Source organism: Trichosurus vulpecula, chromosome 2 (assembly GCF_011100635.1).
Source record: "Trichosurus vulpecula isolate mTriVul1 chromosome 2, mTriVul1.pri, whole genome shotgun sequence".
NCBI lineage: Eukaryota > Metazoa > Chordata > Mammalia > Diprotodontia > Phalangeridae > Trichosurus > Trichosurus vulpecula.
Window position 1 is genome coordinate 37,061,723 of NC_050574.1, and position 21,184 is coordinate 37,082,906.

The following is a 21,184-nucleotide window of genomic DNA, read 5'->3' on the forward strand; positions in this document are numbered from 1 at the left end:
CCTCCGTTTGGGGAAGAATGGATGAAAAGCCGAAAAGCCAGGTGCAGTATAGATGTGCAAGATTAGTTAGATATAAGAATGATGGGAGGCAAGGTGTAAGGATACTGGGGATATCCACCATAGCCACAGATGTGAAGATGAGATAACTAACAACTAATTCCTGCCTGTCACCGATAACCGAACTGTTTGTTCAATCGTCATTGTCATTGTTATTAAGACAGATTTACTACCTTGAGATTGATAGTAGAATGAAACAAGGATGGTGGGAAGTTTATGACTGTCTCCTGCTTGTAAAAAATAACCATACTGTTTGTTCCTTGCCATTGTCCCTGGGTAGATTTATCGCGTCTAGATTGTACCCTCAAAGCTTACGTCTGCAAGCTGAGAGGAAGGAGGTTGGGAGGGGGAATTGCGGTTAGGGACCTATGTAAACACCCCAATTTTCTGTGTCCAGTGCGCTCTGACACTGAGAGGACCCCCAGTCCTCTCAATGTCCGGGTTGCCCTTTCCTGCAGGATCGTAATAAATTTTCCTTTCTACTTTCACCTTGAGATGCCTCTGTTGTTAATTTTTGGATTCGTAAAATCCATCCCACACATCCTTACCTCTGTCAACAAGGCCAGATCATTAAGGACATTACCCTAACCCCAAGAGAGATTACCTTGCTTAATATTCTACAGGTATATACTACGTTATGGAATGTAATGAGACACAGAGACGCTGGGCTGTAGTTTCAACTGACTTTTGTCAACATCCTTTACAACTCTATTCCATTAAGGAAAATCCTCTTCTTGTATCATGGTTAAACATACATGGGGGTCATAAAAATGAGGTCACACAGGCTTGCTAGCTCTGCTTAAAATAACGTATATAAGTTTTCTCATTGCTTTGTTCAGGCAGCCAGAGTTTATACTCTGACTCCTTGTACGTACAAGTAAGCTAGCTCCGCTATGCTTTAAGGGAAAATAATAAACAACATGGATTTTTCTATCACTTAGCTCTGTTGTTTCCTTCAACCAAATTTTCAGGTTTAACATGATGTTCTGAGACACAAATCACAAAAACAAAATCAAAAGAATGAAAAAAATAGAAGAGAATGTGAAACATTTCATCAGAAGAACAACTGACCCAGAGAACAGATCAAGGAGAAATAATAATAAAAATATTCAGACTGCCTGAAAACAATAATAAAAAAGAATATTGACGCAATATTACAAGAAGTTATCAGTGAAAATTGGCCTGAAGTTCTAGAACAAGAAGGCAAAGCAGAAGTACAAAAAAAAATCCACCAATCACCACCTGAAATAAATCTCAGGAGAAAAACTTATAGGAATATCATAGCCAAATTTCAAAGCTCCCGGGTTAAGGAGAAAATATTGTAAGCAGCAATTAAATAAAACAATTTAAATATTGTGGAGCTACAGTAAGAATTATACAAGACCTAGCAGCTACTACACTGAAGGACCATAGGACTTGGAATATTATATTTCATAGACCAAAAGACCTAGGCTTATGACTAAGGGTAACTTACCAAGCAAAGTTAAGTATAACCCTGAATGAAAAAAAAAACACTTAACGAACTGAAAGACTTTCAGGTATTTGTGACAAAAGCAGCAGAACTTAAGGGAAACTTTGACATAATATCCAGGAGAAATACAAAGTAAACATTAAGGACCAATTATAAGGGACACAATAAGGTCAAATTGTTTACTTATTATATATGAAAATATTATCAGTTCTTTTGTGACTGTCATTTTTATTTGGGTAGTTCGAAAGAAAGGTTTGGGCCAAGCTGGGTATGATGGGGTGGTTAAAAAAACTGTAGGGAGAAATAAAAAAAAGCAATCATCTCACACAAATGAGGCAAAAAAAGGAAAAACTGATACAGAAGAAGCTAGTAAGGGGGAGGGTGGGTAGTCCTGAAACCTTACTCTCATTGGGAATGGGTTAAACAGGGAACAACATATGTATTTAGAAGGGTATAAAAGTCTTTTAAATTCAGAAAGAAATAAAAGGGCAAGGGGATAAGGTGGAGGGAGAGGATAAGGGAGGGATTCTTGGAGGGGTGGTTAGGTTAAGGAATAGGAGGACAAGGTAGTGGGTAGAAGTAAAGCAGAGGAGTGAGGAGGGATAGTAATAGGGTGAGAAGGATAGTGAAAAAAAATAGGAAGGAAGAAAATATATAAGTAATTGTAGCTTAGAATGTGAATAGGATGAATTTACCCATAAAATGGAAACTGATAACACATTAAAAATTTGAATTCAACAATATGTTGCTTTTAGGAAATGCTAATAAAAATGAGAGATACACACAAACATAAAATAAAGGTCAGGAGTAGAATTTATTATACAAAAAATCAGGGGTAGCAACCATGATTTCAGACAAAGTTAAAGCCAAAATAGATTTAATCAAAAGAGAAAAATAGGCAAACTACACTATGTCAGTCACATTATTCAATATGGTTTTAGACCATTTAAAATAACTAGACAGTATAACTAGACAGTGCCAAAACAGACACAGAAACTATACAAATATAAACATAAAACACTTTTTATACAAATAAAGTTAGATCTAAATAATTGAAGTAATAGGTCTTATTCATGGGTAAGTAAATCCAATATAATAAAAATGACAATTTTACCTAGCTAATCTATTTATGTAATGCCATCCTAATTAAATTACTAAAAATTTAACTTACTGAGTTAGAAAAGACTAATAACAAAGTTCATTTAGAGGTTCCCAAAGTGGGCAATACTACCCCCTGAGGGGTGCTGGAATGATCCAGGGGAGTGGTAGTAGCCTTGGGTGCAATTGGGGGGCATTGAATAAAAATAAGGGGACAGTGGAAGCATGAAGAAAGAAGGGAAGATAAGAAAATTTTGAAAAAGTGTTCGTGCATGTTTCTTCTGTTGTGCAACAGAGTTAAAGTCGTAGTGATTACATTATTTGCCAAATAAACACACAAAATGCAAGTTATAACTGATCAGTGGTCAAATCTTCTGACAAGTCTTAACAAGCAAGTGTTGATAGGTGAGCATGTTGAGCATTGTTGGGAACTCCAGCAATTATCAGCAGGAATATGTGTGTTTAATCACTTGTTTACAATACAATACTATATGGTTATATGACACAATATTGTGTCATCAAAATTTCAATGCATGAAAACCCCACAAATTGACAAATAAACTATTAAATTTAAGATGTCATTTAAAATACTTTATTTTTTTTTGAAATGACATAAATAAAAAAAAAACCTTTAAAGGGTTAAAGAAAGTAGATTCCTAGGGGGCTACTGAGTAATTTTTTTTCAAAAAGAGGGCAGTAGGCCAAATAAGTTTGGGAACCTCAGATTTAGAAGAACAAAAGTTCAGGAACTTCAAAGAAACCAGGAGAAAAAGATGTAAAGGGAGCAGATTCAGTAGTATCAGACCTTAAACTATATTATAAGGTGAGAGCATTGCTGAAGCATAAAATGGAAAATTTTGATTATTTTAAATTAAAATTTTCTTGTAGAAATAAAACTTATGCAACCAAGAGTGGAAAGAATGCAGAAAATTGGGGAAGAAACTTTCATAGACAATTTCTCAGATAGACTGGGATTGGGTTGGAATATTGCTATAGAGTAGGAAATGATGAGTTTGTTAATTTAGAAAACCATGGAAAGACTTGGATGAAGGAAGATGCTAAACCACCTTCAGAGAAACAGATGACAAGTGGAAAGAAGCATAGCATGGTCATACATATATGTATGTGTGTGTGTGTGTATGAGTGTATGTGATATGTTTATAGATATCTATGTATGTGTATGCATATATGTATACATGTATATATGCACATTATATGTGTATATATGTATGTGTATATATATATCTATATGTAAACACACATACCCATGCTTAATTGTAGACTTCTTTGGAGGGAGGGAGAAAAAAAAGTAAAAAGTGCATAGCAAAGAACAAAAGAAAACTTACGAGGAAGCAAGGAAAAGCAGGACAGCTTTGAAAATAATGTGTAGTATTTATTATATGGCTTTTCTTGAAATGGACATTTATTGCTTTATAATGAATCCTCTCTTATGTTCTGCTATGTACATGGCAAAGTTTTTTTTCTTTTCTTATTTTGTACTTAAGTTTAAAATAAATTTTAAAAATTAAAAAACAAAAAGAAAAACCAAGGCAGTTTGAACTGAATCCAGCAAGCCCCCTCAGGTGATGTACTAGAGATACAAAGAAAGATTGAAATAAATTTTTGGCCTCAGGGAGCTTCTATTCTATTGAGGGAGGTGGCATGTACATAAATGGATACCTATATGATATAAGCAAGAAGTGACCTCTCTAATAGAGGACAGCTTAGTTTAGTGGAGAAGCAGTGGATTGGGTATGTTGCAGTGGGGCGGGCTCCAACAAGCTGTAGCATGTGCAGTAGTTACACCCTAGTAAAACTGTCTTGGCCTATAGGCTAAACCAGGTGGAGGGTAGTCAGAGGGCTTCAAACACATTGGTGAGTTACATGGATATCTACTTCAAGCATGATGTGAAGACTTTCCCTGGTGGAATGGGTGGATGAAAACTATTTGTTCACTGGCCATGAAGGCGATTGAAGCAGGTACTGTGGAGTGCTTAGAGCTTAGTCGGTCGTCAAAGACACCAAGGTCACCTATTGCATTCTGGGCCATTGGTGACTTTAAAGACTTTGGAAGAGAGAGTGAGGCTGATGAGGCTTTGTGCAACTTTGCCTCACTTCAATTCAAATTTACCTGTGTTATTTTTGTTCCTCTTCCAAAACAAGGGACAAACAATAAGGCGAGCAGGACAGTAGAAGCAATCATTAGAATTATACCAGAATCACATTAAGGAAGTTGAGAGTGACAGAGATAAGCATTAGGACACAGCCAGTTGTCAGGAGACAGCCATGAAAGGAGTTCAGCTGAGATACAACACTTCCTCACTTAAGAATGTGATTCTTCCTTTCCCTACAGTGTAGGAGCCTGAAGGAAAGTGTGTGTATGTGTGTGTGTGTGTGTGTGTGTGTGTGTACTGGGGGAGGGCTGACCATTATTTTACTCTTATATTTCTCCTTTTTAAACTTTGATATTATGCTTTATGTAAGTACTTTGTTATCTGATTTATTGTTCCTGATCTGTTGGTATCCAACCGATTGGGGGCTTCAGTCATGGTGGCTTAGTTATACTTACTCCAAGCACTCCATTGAATTTGGGAAAGCAAGAGGTTCCAGGGTCAAGCTCCAGTTTACCTTTCTGTCTGTATTTTGCAATACTTTCCTTCACAAACTCTAAAGTTCAGTTAAAGTAGCCATCTTACTAAATTCCTCATACATTACACTTCATCTCCCACCTCTATATTTTTGCGCTGGCTGTTTCCTATGCCTGCAATACCCGTTCTCTTAACCTCCGTATCTTAGGATCCCTAGATTTCTTCAACACTTAGCTCAAGTGCCATCTCTGACATAAAGCCTTTCCAGATTCCCGTCCCCCAACAAACCACCAGCAACTACTCCTTCAAAATTACATTTGTTTTTGTTTAGTCACATCTGACTCTTCATGACCCCATTTGTAGTTTTCTTGGCAAAGATACTGTAGTGGTTTGCCATTTCCTTCTCCAGTTCACTTTACAGTAAGTGCTTAATATCTGTGTATACTTATAAACATACATATTGTCTCTCCTGATTAATTGGAGCTAAACTTCTTGGGGGGGCATTGACTATTTCATTTTTGTCCATATATTCCCATCACCTTCGTGCCTGGTACATAGTATATACTTAAGAAATAACTATTGATGGATTGATTGATGCTGCACCTAGAACCTATGTGATAAAGAGGCTTATCAGTAGCCAAATGGTAACATCAAACCTAGTCAGTCTTGCTGCGGACAGACATACATGAAAAAAGCAGAAATTAAGGCCAGCCAGGTAGAAACACTTCATCACGATTCTCCCATAAACAACTCTCCAGTGTTCTCTATATGGAGGTTATGTCAGTCAAATGAGCTGCTGGAGTCAGACCCTGTTACACATATATTGTAAATAGAAGGTAATTTCAGAGAGAAGGTACTAGTTGTTCCAAGGGGTCCAGTAAAGGACCCAGTAGCAGGTTGAGTTGAGTCTAAAAGGCAGACGGAAGCCAAGCCACAAAGATCAACTGGGAGAACCTTCCAAGCCTGAGGGACAGCCAATGTGAGTAGGCACTAATCTGAGAAATGGAGTGTCCAAACTCCAAATGCCAAGAACAGCAGGGAGGCCTTTGTTTGCTATATCACAGAATCCCTAGAGGGGAGTAAAGTGTTAGAAAACTAGAAAGGTGGAAAGGGGCCAGGTTATGGACGGCTTTGTTTGAACACCCAGTAGAAGATTTTATATTTGATCCTGGAGGTGATAGGGAGCCACTGAAGTTGATTGAGTAGGAGAGTGATATGCTCAGACCTGTGCTTTAGGAAGCTCTGTTTTGGCAGGTGAGTGCAGGATGGACCAGGGTGAGGAGAGGCTTATAGCAGGCTATTACAATAGTCCAGATGCGAGATAATAAGAGCCTGTAGCAGGGTGGTGATTATTTGAGTGTAGAGAAAGGGAGGCATACAAGAGATGCTGTGAAGGTTGAAGCAATAAACATGTCAACAGATTGGCTACATGGGGTGAGTGTGAATGAGAGTGAGGAATCTAGGTTTGTGAACCTGGGTGACCAGAAGGAAGATGGTGCCTTTGATAGAAATAGGGCATTTTGGAAGAGGGGAACAAATGAGAGGGAAAGGAAGGGAATGAGCATTTATACAGTCTCTCCTCTGTGCCAAGCACTTGAAAAAACCCAAATATTATCTCATTTGATCTTCACAACAACCCTGATGGAATAGTATTGGACTATAAGAAATGATGAGCAGGATACTTTAAAAAAACTTGAAAAGACTTACAAGAACTGATGCAAAGTGAAGTGAGAGACGGAGAACACTGTATACAGTAACAGCAACACTGCATGATGATCAACTATTAATGACTCAGCTATTCTCAGCAATACAATGATCCAAGGCAATTCCAAAGGACTCATGATGAAAAATGCTACCCGCGGAGAAAGGACTGATGGAATCTGAATGCACATTGGAGCATATTTTTTGTCTTTACTTTAAGTTGTGTGTGTGTGTGTGTGTGTGTGTGTGTGTGTGTGTTTGTGTTTTGGTCTGTGTTTTCGTTCATGAGTAATAAGGGAATATGTTTTTCATGACTGCACACGTATAACCTTTATCATATTGCTTTCCCCCCTCAATGGAGGGGGAAGGGAGAGTGGGAAGAGAATTCAGAATTCAAAATTGTAAAAAAGAAAGGTTAGAAATTGTTTTTACATGTATTTGGGAAAGATAAAATATCCAAATAAAAAATAAAAAGGTACTAGAGAAAAAGAGATCGCTGGTAACTTTGGAGAGAGAAGTTTCAGATAAATGATGAAGTTGGAAGCCAAACTAAGAAGTGAAAGGAGAAGAAATGGAGGCACCCATTGTAGATAGCCTTAAGGAGTTCTGAGGCAGCTAGGTGGTGCAATGGATAGAATGCTTGGCTCATCTTCCTGAGTTCAATCTAACCTCAGACACTTCCTAGCTGTGTAGTCCTGAGCAAGTTGCTTAACCCTATTTGCCTCAGTTTCCTCATCTGTAAAATGAACTGGAGAAGGAAATTGCAAAACCCTCCAGTATCTTTGCCACAAAAACCACAAATGGGATCAGGGAGAGTTGGACACACTGAAATGAGAGCTTAAGGAGTTCAGCTACAAAAGGGAGGAGAGATATAGAATGATAGCTGGTGAGAATGGATAGATTTAATTAAGTATTTTTTAAGGCTATTGGAGACATACACAGATGCATTTGCAGGGGGCCGGAAAGGAGCCAATAGATAAGGAAAAAATTGAGGATTAATGAGAGATCATGGGTGAGAGAAGGGGCCACCTCCTGGAGAAGACAGAATGGGATAGGATCAAGAGTTTGCTTTGGAAAGAGAAAGGCCACCTCTTTATGGGACATGGGAGCAAAGGAAGAGATAGTGGGAAAAGATATCTAACTGATGTAAGCTGAAGAGAGAAGATAGAACTTCTCTAGAATGTTCTCAGTTGTTCAGGTTAAGTATGAAGTATAAGGCAAGATGCTCAGAGTTGGAATCTTAGCCTGAGGTCATGTGGTCTGGCTTTCATTAACTGGATATTCTGGCTCAGCACTAAGCTGGCTCTGAGAAATTGACTCTGCTTATAACACAAAAGATGGTTCATTCCAGCTTAATTGCCTGGATCTGAGATGACGGTCATGTGGCTCTGAAGAGAGGAATCCCAGAAAGTGGCAGCAAGTACCAGGAAAATGACTTATCCCTCAGAGATTCTCTGTGGGGAATAGTGGGGATGCTCATCTGAGACCTGATGCCTGACAAAGCACACAATGCCCATGTGCAGACTCAGTAAAGGTCTCAGTGATGACATCGCCAGAAGATATAGAAGCCTTTGCAGTGGTGGCAGCATGTATTGCCCTGGCACATGTCCCCTACATGTGCCCCCACATACGTGTCCACTTTCCCCAATGATACTATGTAGATTTATGGGACACTGTGCCCCCAGGTTTGTGGAGAGAATTTTCCATGATTATTTTCCTTATTATCCTAGTCTATCATATGTCTTTTCTTTGTGTACTTTACCTAATAACGGCAAAGTTGTTACTTTGGGGGTTTGTGAGCTATGGTCTTAAGTTGGTGCAGACTTTAAGAGTGTCTTGAACCTGGGGTAGCTTTTCTGAGGGCCTTATGTGGGAAAGGATGTGGGGACAATGATTTGGGCCATAACCAGGACAGGGAGGTATGGGCTTTTCCCCAGGTCCCTAACATCTGATGGATGTACCTGAAACATGAGAACCATCTCCTTTTTCTGGGCCTGCCTTCTGTCTTGTCCCCACCACCATGCCTGCCTTCCATCTCTCTCCACTTTTTCTAAGGGGTCATTTGCTGTTACCTCATTCAACAGGGTTGAACTGTCCCCTTGTCCTCTATGTTTCCTGCCAATCCTAACATTTCAAAAATAGATTTCAATTGATTCTCTGTCATGTTTAGCTGAATTTGCCTCATGGCACCGGAATTATCACTTATACTTCTACCTGGACATTAGAACATAGAACCATAAGTGCTTTGGAATTGACTGCTGAGGATCCTGGGAGTCTGAAGAATGGACGAATGAGTCAGACCAGATCTTAGGGAATAATCTCCCAACCTAGCATAAAGTCAGGTGAGGTGACAAGTGTATTCTGAGAGGGATGTAGTCCCTTATGCATGGTAAGCACAGCTAGGTGGTGCACTGGCATTGGAAACAGGAAGACTCACCTTCCTGAGTTCAAATCCAGGTTCAGACACTTACTAGCTGGGTGATCCTGGGCAAGTCACTTAACCCTGTTTGCCTCAGTTTCCTCATTTGTAAAATGAGCTGGAGAAGGAAATGGCAAACCACTTCAGTATCTTTGCTAAGAAAGCCCCAAATGGGGTCACAAAGAGTTGGACATGGCTGAAATGACTGAACAACAAAAGTGTTGGTTGGATTCTTGTCTGAGACCATGAGAAAGCTAAAAGTCCATGTCCATCTTAGAGGGACTAGATCTGGGCTCAGGATGAAGAAAAAACTCAGGTGCCACTTAGTCTAAGCACTGAGATTTTTTTCTTTTTAATTGCCTCCTCATCTGGACTGAGTTGCTCTTGTGGTCTTTCTGAATGTGTAGATTCTCTTCATTCAGCCTTGCGGGTGGCGGTAGCCATAGAAGAACAGGGGAGACGACAAGGTAGGGGGCATGCTATTTCTGAGCTCCCAGACAGGGCCAAGCAGGCTCAAGGGCTGGGTAGTCCAGGATGCTTCAAGGCTGGATGAGGTTTCAGGCATATGGCAAGGTTTAGAAGATAGTTCTGGTGCTGAAGGCAGAGGACCACGGACAGTGCCAAGGAAAGTCAAAACTGAAAACCTGGGCCTGGATCCTTCCTGGAACCCAGGAAAAGTCTAATGAAGTGGTTGTTGGACCTGCTCCCCCTTGTATCTGCCTGCCTGCTTTTCTAGTTCTGGATTTATTTCTGTCTCTGTTTTTGCCACGGACTGTGTTCGTGTGTGTTTCTAGCTCTATTTCTTTCTTTGTATCTCTGTTGTATGAAGATGCGCTGAAGGAACTGGGCATGTGTAGCCTGGAGAAGAGAAGACTTAGAGGGGAGTGCGATGGCTGCCTCCAAGTACATCCCTGAAAGGCTGTCATGTCAGGGAGGGATGGACCTTGCTCTGTTTGGCCCCTGAGTGCAGAACCAGCAGTAAAGGGTGGAACTTGCAGAAATTCCAGAAAACCTTCCCCACAATGAAAGCTGTTCCGAAGTGGGATGGGCAGCCTTGAGGAGAGGGCTTGGGAGATTGTTAGGCAGATGCTGGGCAACCACTTGGTGATGTTCCATGGTGAGTCCTTTGGGCCGGAAGTTGGACTAGTGGATCGCCAAGGTCCCTTTCAGCTCTAAATTCTCTCATTCAGTGATCTCAGCAGATCTCTGTCTCTATCTATATGTGAGCATGCTTTTTTTTTGAAGCCCAAATTTATGACTTTGTTACTGTAGGGACTTTTCCCATGAGAAAACCTCTACAAACATGGACTCACCTTGGGGGCACAGGCTAAGCAATTCGGCCAGTGTCTCCCAGCCAGTGTGTCAGAAATGGGAGCTCTCCATCCCCTGTTTCATGCTGCCCCTCTTTTACTTGCCTTGGCAGATCTCTGTCTCTGTGATTCTTTAAGAGTTTCTGTTCCTAGCCCTGAGACTCACTCTACAATTAGTGAGCCTCTGAAGGTTGTAAGAGGGTTATCATACTGATTCCCTGACTTCCCCACCAGGACCTCCATGGGCCTTCATTCCTAGGCCCCAGCCTCAAATCCATGGTCTGGGGGCTTCCAGGTGCTTGCCAACCTTCTCTGACCCAGGTCCCACCCTGATCCCATACACTGCATCTCTTGGACACTTCTTGCTCAGAAATGGACTGTTTATTCTCAGATAGCCAAAAGTACAGCCTTGCTGGGAGACCAAGCTCAACTGCCTGGTGCCATTGAAGCTGCTGGAGTAAGGGGGACCAGCACAAGGCCCAGTACTTGGGGTGGGGATAGGGAATGAGAGGTGAAGGATAGAGGGAAGAGTCATGGAGGCTCAGAGCAGGGAGAGGATCTGCTCTAGATCTTGGCAGATTGGGGTCCAAGCTCTGGGCCCCTGATCAGACTGCAGGGAGCCATGGCCTAGGATGTGGGGGCTGGGGTCAGAATGGGAGGGAAGTTTAGGAACAGAGAGGAGAAATGAAGGACAAATGGGGAGATCAAGAGACAGAGAGAGGGAAACTAAAGGAATGAGGGTCAGGGAAGACTGAAGAAGATTAAGGGTGAGAGGGGTGGAGGAGAGTGATGGGGGAGATCTTGAAAAACAAAAGGACAGAGACGGGGAGAATAAGGGAGAGAGGGTGGAGAGACAGGGAGAGGGTAGAGGAGGCTGAGGGAGAGAGGTGTGTGTGTGGTGAGGGAGGAGAGATAGAAGGATGGAGGCAGAGAGATTGAAGGACAAAAAGGAGGAAGAAAAAAGGGCTGAGAGGTAGAGACTAAGGGTAGGGTGAGATGAGGACAGAGTGGAGGTAGACAGGCATTGAGAGAAAGGAAGACGGAGAAAGGGAGTACAATATAAACAGAGAGAGGAGGGAGACTAAGTGAGAGGGTGTGAAGAACAGAGGATACATATTGAGAGACAGAGAGGGTGGTGGTCTAAAGGATGCAGAGAGGACAACTTGAAAAGGTTGGGGAGACACAGAGATGGTTAGCAGAGGCTCATGGGTATAAAGGGGAAGATTCAAGGACATGAGTTGGTTGAAGAAAAGAGAGGAAACCTGAGGGACAGAAATGGGGAAGCTTTAAGAGAAAGATGGAGAAAATGAGGAAGAGAGAGATGGAGGAGACAGAAAAACAGCAAAGAAACTGAAGGGACAAAGAGGAGAGACAATAAGAGATGGGAAGACAGTGAAGAAAAATGGCAACACTGAAGGAGAGTGGGAAGCTAAAGGGAATTACAGAGAAAGAGGCAAACTGAGGGTGGTTTGAAGAGGTTTTTATAGGCATCTAGCTCTACCCGAAAAAAGAAAAAAAGGATGCCATTTGTTTGAGTCAGCTAGGTGGTGTAATGGATAGAAATGTTGGCCCTAGAGGTAGGAAGACCTGAATTCAAATCCAGCCTCAGACACTTACTAGTTGTGTAACTCAGAGCAAGTTACTTCATTGCTGTCTGCCTCAGGTTCGCCAAGATGAGGATGATAATAGCACCTAGCTCCTGAGGTTGTTATGAGGATCAAATGAGATCATATCTGTAAAATGCTTAGAAAGGTGCTTGGCACATAGCCACTGAATGTGTGCTTGTTCTCTTCCACATTCCTCCAATATACTCCCTAACTGGCCATCCACCTGCCCTGCCCTCGAGACCCCCAGCGAGGACCTGGAGACAGCCCATTTCCATTGGTGGGTAGCTCTAGCTGGGAGGAACTTTTCCTGGCATTAAATCTAAATTGGCTTCTTTGCAATAAGTACAGGTTACTCTGTGTTCTGCCCCCTAGGGCTAAGCTGAACAATTCCAATCCTTCTATCACAAGGTAAATGCTATCTTGTTCCCCCTAAGCCTTCTCTGCTCCAGGCTCAATATGGGGAGCTGCTATCAAAATGGATTAATATGGCATGATCCCGGGGCCCTCCCCTAGCTTGGCTGCCCTTCTTTGGACACTCTCCAGCTGCTCATTTTTTTTGTCAGGGCTTGTGAGAAAACTCTCTTTAGTAGGGCAGATCAGCGCCTGCTCTGCTTCTTTGTCCTATGGTCTTTAGAGAGTTGGCTAGGGGCCACTGTGAGGTAAAATAATGTGCCTAGGGTCAGATGGCCAGCATGTATGGGGGGGGGAATGTGGTGGGGGGGGAGGGAAAGACAGAGAAAGAGACAGAGAAACAGAGGTGGGGAAGAAGAGAGAGAGGGGGAGAGAGAAACAGAGAGAGACAGAGAGAGCAACTGAAAGCAGAGGTTCAGAGAGAGAGAGACAGAGACAGAGACAGAGAGAGACAGAGACAGAGACAGAGAGGGTGAATACTAACGGAGGGGGCAGACTGAGAGAGGTGGGGGAAACCAGAGGGTATAGGAAGGAGAATTGATGAACAGAGACAAGGCAGCGTTAACGAGAGGGATGGAGACAGAGTGAGTGGCCTCTGGCTGGTGAGTGGGCTGAGCTGGGTGCCAGCCTGGGCTCATCGGGGCACCATTCGGAGCTGGAAGGGTTTAGGCACGTTGCCCAGACCAGAGCTGAGGGGGGTCACATCAATTTCCTCCAGAGGGCACAGGGGCTGTAGTGTGAAGTTCTGCAGAATGCCAGTCAGGTAAAGGAACAGCTCCATCCGGGCCAAGGGCTCCCCTAGGCACAGGCGTCGTCCTGTAGGGAGGGAGAAGCTTCAGGTAGCTGGGATCATGGGTGATCATAGAGTGGGAAAGGGAAGGGACTTCCACCCCCCTCATTTTTACAGATGATGGAACTGAGTCTGTCAAAGGGAAAGGACCTCCTGGAAATCACACAGGCTGTAACTGGCAGAGCTGAAATTTGAACCCAGGACCTCTGGCTCTAGCACTCTTTGCATTTTACCATGGCTGCTTTGGGGAGCTTGGAGGCTGGGCCCTTGAGTGAGACACCCACCAGCAGAGAAGGGCATGAAAGCTGGGCTCTTCTTGAAGTTTTCCTTGGCGTCCAGGAAGTGGGCAGGGTTGAACTCATTGGGTGTCTGGAACTGACTGGGGTCGTAGTGAACGGTGTTGAGGAGGGTGATGATCTCAGTGCCCTGGAAGGTGAGGGGAAGGGCTGGGAGCTGGAAGAATTGGGTCTCTCTCCATGGGGGAGGGGGAATAGGAACAGTCCAGGTTCAGGGCTGGTGAGGCTTAGGTAGGGCGGAAGGATTGGGGGATGGGAGGGTCAGGGCCAGGTTTTCATTTTTTCTGGGCATCCCCAGTGCTGGGCACTGGGTCAGGCATACAGTAAGCAAGTTACTCGATTGATTGGCAGGCTACAGAAAGCTGGGGGCCCGGGGTTGGCATTGCCAGGCTTTGAATTCTGGGCTGGAGGTGATAGCCTGGCTGGGAGTTCATTTAGGTAGGGTTTCAGGGCAGAAAGACCGGGGTCTGGGTTTTGGAATTAGGGCGAAAGGGTGGACCCACAGACGGGCTCAAGAAGTCTTGTCCCAGCAAGGCGGAGCAGAAATAAAGGTGGGGGAGGGGAAAGGATGGCGAAGGGAGAGGAGGGAAAAGTGAGGTGGTCAGGGCTGGGTTCTCGAACTCCTGGGTCCCCCAGAGGTCCGAGGCTTGGGCTCCACTCGGGCAACAAGAAGCTGAGGAAAGCTGCTTCACTGGAGCGGAAGGGAGGAGAAAGCTGGGAAGGAAGCGTTGGGAGGTCGGGACTGGGCTCCGGGACGCCCTGGGGCCCCACCTCGGGTAGCAGGAAGCCGCGGAAGGCCGTGTCGCGAGTCACCCGGTGCGGCAAGTTCATGGGGATGACGTCTGCGAAGCGTTGTATCTCATGCAGGACGGCGTCCGTGTAGGGCATGGCCGAACGGTCCTCCAGTGCCGGCCGTCGCCCCCGGCCCACCACGCGGTCGATCTCCTCCTGTACCCGGGCTGCGGGAGGCACGGCCCCCCAAGCCCGACGCGCCAGTGAGCCATGGCCCCTTCCCTCTCTCCTCCTCGATTGTCCCCTCCCTCCCAGCCTCTCTACCCCCCTCTTCCCTCTTCTCCTGGTCTAGGGCCAGAGGCAGGCGACTGTGCACGGAGGTTCGGTGTCTGGGGAGGCGCGGGGACAGGGGTATACGGCTAGGGGCAGGGGAGTGAAGGAATGCCTGAAAAGGCTCGGGGACGGGGCGGGGCAGGGGCCACGGGGTTCACGGTCATTGACAGAGGTGGGAGCGCACCTTGAATGTGCGGATACTTCATGAGAAGTAAGAAACCGTGGCGCAGCGTGGTGCCCACGGTCTCTGTGCCACCAAAGAGGAGGTTGTGCGTAGTCTTCACCAGCGTCTCCATGTGGAAGTGACTGCCGGGGATCTTGGCTTCCTGGGGACAGAGAAAGGCTGATTTCCACAATCCGCGGGCCACCCCCCGCCCCTAGAAATAGTCATCCCGACACTTGGGGCAGGTGGGGATGGTGGGAGGAGATTGGTGGGGGTGAGGGACCACTAATAACCACATTCCAGAATGCAACCTGTGCTTGCACAGGGGTGTGGAGGGAAGGCCCAGGCATCACATCCCCTTCCCTTTCTCCTCCAACCTCTAAAGCCATTGATTTGCTCCTTCCCCCACCCCAGTGGCCCAGTGGCCCAGTGGCAGGGAGACAATGGAAGCCCATTCCTTTCTCCAGCAGGGGTGGGGGTGGGGGCAGATGTGAGGTCCGATTCAAAGCTCTGGTGGGATGGACTGTTCAGTTCTTTCCTAAGCTCTTTTTCTCTGGTTTTGTTTCTGTCTCTGCACCTCTGTCTTCTGTCTCTCTCCACCTCCCTGCAGCAACTTCATGCTTGACATTCCCTCCACTCTCCCCCCACCCCATCTCTCCTCTTTGCCAGGCAAACTGCTTCAAGCTGCCTCACGCTTTCAACACCCTTTCAACTGCAATAAGAACCAGCTCTACCCTGCTCTGTTACCCCCAGGTCCCTCAAACACACCATTCTGGGTCCTGGGCCAAGAAACATCTCCCGTCTGGCCCAAGCAGGCTTCAGAAAGGACCTCTGAGGGGCTGGAGGGTAGGGATGGGCACATGGCCAGTATAGAAGCAGCTCTGAGCCTGACAGACCCCAGAGGGAGAAGAAGCTGCCACTGGATGAAGTGGGTTAGAGAAAGAAAATGGCTTGATTTATGTTCGTGAATTCACTTGAAATGCCTTCCTGCTGAGGCTGTCAGTCTGCCACTCCTGGAGTGCTCTTCCTTCTTACCCCTTCCTCCCAGATCCTAGCTGCTGCATTCCATGCTGAGCTCCAGGGAACCTCCAAGGAGGCCTTTCCTAATTTCCCCAGTTAATGAGGGCTCCCCCTACTTGGTACTCACTTTGTGTAGGCCTAAGGGCCTGCTTAAACCTCAAATAATTGGTAAAGAAAAGCAATTAAGACACCACAAATACCCACGGGGTTGATGTTGTCTTCTCTGAAGACAGGGATTGTTCATTTTTTGACTTTGCATCTCCAGTGCCTCTTACTATTCTGGGCACATGGTAGGCATTAAATAAATTGTTTAACTGAATTGAGTTGAGTCAGAGGACTTGGGTTTCAATTCTAACTATTTACTGCCCTTATGACTTTGGACAAGTCACTTACCTTCCTGTGGGTTTCAGTTTTCTCATCTAAAAAATGAGGGGGTTGGACTGGTTGAACTCAAAAGTCTCTTTCAGTGCTAAGTCCTGTGATCTAAATGTTTGATAATATCTAGGTTTCATGTCACTATCAGTTGGTGGGGTGGGGGGTAGTGGGAGGGGTATAAGGGCTCTCTGGGATCCTTCTACCTTAGGGCCTCTGCCTCAGCCAGCCTCTGCTCCTTTCCTCTCCTCATCATGGTGACCTTCCTGCCCGATTCTCCTCCTCTGCTGGCTCCATGTCCCCTCTTTCCTACACCCAAGCCATCCCTACTTATGTCTGAATCACAAATTCGGTGATTTTCTTATGGACTTGGCAAATGGCAGAGCTGGAAGGAATCTTAGAAATTGAATTCCACCCCTCATTTTAGAGATGAGTGAATGAAGGCATTGCATTTTGGGGTGGAAAGTACTGAAGAGAAGGAAGGGACAGGTGGACAATTGGTATACTTCCCTGATTCTGGGAGAAAATCTCCTAGGAACTTAGAGGTTTATAGAATAATAGGATGGTGGTAGTTGTTCATTTGTGTCTGACTCTTCGTGACACCATTTGGGGTTTTTTTTGGCAGAGATACTAGAGTGGTTTGCCATTTCCCTGTCCAGCTCATTTGACAGATGAGGAAATTGAGGCCAACAGGGTGAAGTGACTTGCCCAGGGTCACTCAGCTAGTAAGTGTCTGAGGGCGAATTTGAGCTCAGGTCTTCTGGACTCTAAGCCCAGCGCTCTATCCACTGTGCCACCTAGCTGCCCAGTGGGGTGGTAGGCTCTCAGAATTAACAGAATTTGAAACTCTTTGGGCTCATAGAAACTTAGACCCATAGAACTTTGGAATTTTAGAGTCTTAAAATCATAGAATGTTAGACTTTTCAGATCTTTGATTCTTAGAAGCAGAGAAACACAGAAACAGACTCAGCGGATGTTACTAGGGTATGGTGACTGAAGCTTTTTTTAGGTGTCAGATTTAGAGGGTGCCTGACACTTTCAACCTTTCAGCAGCATGGGAACAACACTGTTCAGCGCTAAGCAAGAAAAATTAAACTAATGAGCTACTGGGTAGCTTGCTAGCAGGAGTTTCTTTCTAGCCACTCTGATCCATCCCACCAAAAATCCATGCCTCTTGCAGAGTGGCTTGTGCCATAGGTGGAAATGTTTCTTCTTACAACCCTGCTCTGAATCATAGAATATTAGGCCCTTCGAAAGGGAAATTTAAAAGGGGATTTGAGTCTCTGAGAGAGCTGAATCATAGAGAATTGAAGCACACGAATCTCTTAGAGACCAGAATCTTAGATTCCTCAGGTGCTGTATGTGGGAAGACCCTGGAAGTTCCTCCAGGAACCCTGCAGGGGCTGGGAAGGGGATCTGGAGAAGGCCCTACCTCGGCCATCTTGATAAGGAAGCAGTCAATAAAATCCGAGGGGCAGCTAGAGTCCAGCCTGGCCTGGTGCTCATGAACGCTGTGGTCGATGAGGGCCTTCATGCTTCCAAAGTTCTGAAAGAGGCGGTGGTGGGGGCCTGGGATCCATTTCAGGAGGCCAGGGAAGATGTTGTACATCTGAGTTGGGGTGAAGGAGGAAGAGGAAGACTCCAGTTCAGAGAGAGGTCTCCCCATCCTCCCTGTCCCTCTGTCCTCTGGATCCCCTAAGAGCCCTCAGTGGCCTCTGCAGGCTCCACCTTCTCCACCCCCCCACCCCACCAACTGTGTCTGCCCAGGCACACCTCCCCCCAGGGGCTGCTCATGATCTTAAAGTTGTCGTTGATGAAGTGGATAATGTTGAGCAGACGCTCATCTTCATAGTCAAAGCGGCTGCCAAAGATGACGGAGCAGATGATGTTGGACACTGAGCGGCTAATCATGAAGGTAGGATCAAAGGGGGCACCTGGGGGCCAGAGATACCTGAAGGTCAGCAGAGATGCTGGTGGTACATGGTGACCCATGTGGCATTCTGTGTCCTCACATCCCTCCCAGCTCTGACATGCCATAGTCTAAGTTCTAATATTCCATGTTCTAAGGGCCCTTTCTTCTTTAAGAGTGTCTGTCCTAAGGACCCTCTCAGGTCTGACATTCTATATTCTAAGTTCCCTTCTGTACATGTATACTTTTGTCATCTTTCTTTAAAATGCATGGAGAGACTTTGAACTGCCTCCTCTGGCGTTCTGAATAAGTTATGAGAAGCCAGGTAGAGCTAAGACATCTTTGGAGAGCAGCGTTTGGGGGAGTCTAAAAGTCAGAGAGCGACTGGAGGAGTGGGGGTGGACAGGGTGATGGGAGCTGGAGGAACCGTAAGCAGCCAAATGGAAGATGCATGGGGCTTCTGCCTATTGTCTGTTGAGTGATTTCCCAGCATTCCTCCCCACTCTCTGGCACACAGCAAGATTTGGCAACTCAGGTGCAATAATTTATCAGAGGACAATAGGCCACTAACTTGATTCAACCCAACACTACCCTAGATGAGGAGTCACAGCACAAAACAATGCAACAGACTACTGCACCATACAACAGCACAGTCTAACTGCAACATGCCACCTGATAACAAATCTTGTCCCAAAACACAGCAGATACCAACAAGCAAGAACACGAGGACATGAACATTATGCAATATAACAGAAGAGACAGAAGCACCAATAAGGTACAAGACAATTGATTTCATTGTAGGTAGGCAAAAATGAACCCAAACCATAGGACAGCAGGCTGCTAAGCAACATGAAATCCTCACAGAGTGCAAGTTTCTGGAGAGTATGTATTTTTTTTTTTTTGCATTTGTGTCCCCAGCACCTAGGAGAGTGCGGGGCACATAGTAGGTGCTTCATAAATGCTTATCAGTTGATTGACTGTTCATCTCTGGCAAAAGCAATCACCATGCCCCACTTCCCCTAGGAAGGAACCTGATAACCAATGAAATACAGCAAACAGCTCTGAAAGACCTCTGTATAGTATTTCCCACAATACTATAACCATGTAGTAACATGTACAGTGACTGTATATGTTGGCAAATAGCAGCAGCCCTTGGAACATCAGAATGTTCTCATTAGAGGACCCACTCTAAAACAGACAGGCTGTCCTAGAGCAGGCAGGAGGATGGGGAAGGGGCTTGGTGAATGCCAGGCTGAGTCCTATGCCCTTCTAGGGTGTGTGTGTCACCTACCTTCAGTTTTTTTCAATTCCTCCAGAAGGAAGGCTTCTTCTTCCAGGATGCGCTCCTCAATGCTTTTCTTTCCCATCCCAAAATTTCGAAGGCTCTGGATGGAAAATCGCCTCAAGACCTTCCACTTTTCCCCATTGGAGAAGACAATGCCTGAGAAGGGGGTGGGGCTTGGCTCAGCCAGTTCCCAGTCCTGAGGACTTTTAAGAAAGGGGGAGAGCTGGGATTGGAGCTAGGCTTAGGGTTTGGTGAGGGGCAGGAAAGGGCTGAAGGGAAGCAGGGGGAGAGAACCTCACCATTGCTCTTTGTGAAGTCATTAAAAACTGGATACTCCCCACGTCCCGCAAATTCTTCTGCTTTGTCCACTAGAGCCTCCTTGACTGCCTCATACCCACTTAGGACAACTACAGGCCGAGTGCCCAGGTGCACAGTGAATATAGGACCATACTCCTGACTCAGCTGGGGAAAGTAGAAACAGAAGGTCAATGTGGCAGAGACCCAGATGCCTTTGGTCATTCCCAGGCTCTCTGGGCTCCTTGGTGGCCTCCCTTCCTTCCATCCCAACCTCTCTACCTTGTCCTCCAAACCCCTCCTTTGCCCAACTTTGACCCTGACCTTGGTGAGTGAGGCCAGCATGTCTCTAGATCGGAGCTGCAGTAAGTTACCCAGCAGGGGCAGGGGTCTGGGTCCTGGAGGCAGGTGACCTTTGGTTTTGTGGGCTCCCTTGGCCAGCAGCAGGCAGGTGATGCTTAGCAGAAGCAGCAGCAGCACTGTGCCTATCCAGTCCATGTTGGAGGTTCCTGTTTATATTGGAGGGCAGAGGCAGACACTCCAGTGTCACTGGCCAGCTCACCTCATTCACAGACCTCTTCTTTCCCTCCCCAGAGGTTGCCTGAGCCTCTAGGCACAGAGTCCTAGAGAGCCAGAGCCTGGAAACACACAAAGACAGAGCCAGACAGAGAGAATAGGGAGGAAGATCCTGAGAGACAGAGACAGCTGGACAGATGGAGACATGCTGAGAGGAACTGAGAAACACTCACCCAGGAAGATAGTGAATAAGGGAGGCGGGAAGGCAGAGGGGAAAAGAGAGTCAGAGACAGACATAGAGAGGCAGACTAACAGGGAGAGACAGACACCCAGGGAGAGACAGATAGAGGGAAACAGAGAGTTGGACAGATGGAGTTTGGGAATGGAAGAAAAAAGAGAGAGATAGAAAAAGACTGGGAGAAAACAGGGAGACACAAGGGAAGAGAGATGGGTACATTGAGAGACAAAGAAGAGAGAGATGAATGAGAGAGAGAGAGAAGAGAGCAGAGAAGGGAAAGAGAAGAGAGAGAGGAAGAGGAGAGAGGGGGAGAGGATAGGAGAGGAGAGGGAGGAGGGACAGGGGGAGAGAGAGAGAGAGAGAGAGAGAGAGAGAGAGAGAGAGAGAGAGAGAGAGAGAGAAAAGAAAAGTCAGGAATGAAGAAACACAGGGAAAGCTGTGGAAGAGATAACTAAAGAGAGACAGAGACAGACTTGGAGAAAAGAGAAAGAGGGAGATGAAAGAGATGAAATGGGAAAGAGAGAGAAAGAGGGAGGGTCAGAAAGAGACCGGGACAGAGACAATCAAGGACATA

The 21,184-nt window shown here is 45.6% G+C and overlaps 1 protein-coding gene across 1 annotated transcript; it reads right to left on the reverse strand.

Moving 5' to 3' along the window:
• Positions 1–13,296: 13,296 nt before the first annotated feature.
• LOC118838324 (cytochrome P450 2F5-like) lies at positions 13,297–20,354 on the reverse strand. The gene is made up of 9 exons (XM_036745572.1): positions 20,181–20,354; positions 19,862–20,024; positions 19,569–19,718; positions 18,142–18,302; positions 17,801–17,977; positions 14,998–15,139; positions 14,520–14,707; positions 13,737–13,878; positions 13,297–13,478 (listed from the first exon to the last, which is right to left on the reverse strand). The coding sequence occupies exons 1-9, from the start codon at positions 20,352–20,354 to the stop codon at positions 13,297–13,299; spliced, it is 1,479 nt and encodes a 492-aa protein (XP_036601467.1).
• Between the last annotated feature and the right edge of the window lie 830 nt (positions 20,355–21,184).

Excerpts from the sequence above, each read along its gene's own strand:
- LOC118838324 (XM_036745572.1), bottom strand. The coding sequence starts at position 20,354 with ATGGACTGGATAGGCACAGTGCTGCTGCTGCTTCTGCTAAGCATCACC. Across the intron at positions 20,025-20,180 it reads TGCTGGCCTCACTCACCAAG|CTGAGTCAGGAGTATGGTCC; the intron begins GTCAGGGTCAAA and ends TACTTTCCCCAG. Across the intron at positions 15,140-17,800 it reads TCCTTATCAAGATGGCCGAG|GAAGCCAAGATCCCCGGCAG; the intron begins GTAGGGCCTTCT and ends CTCTGTCCCCAG.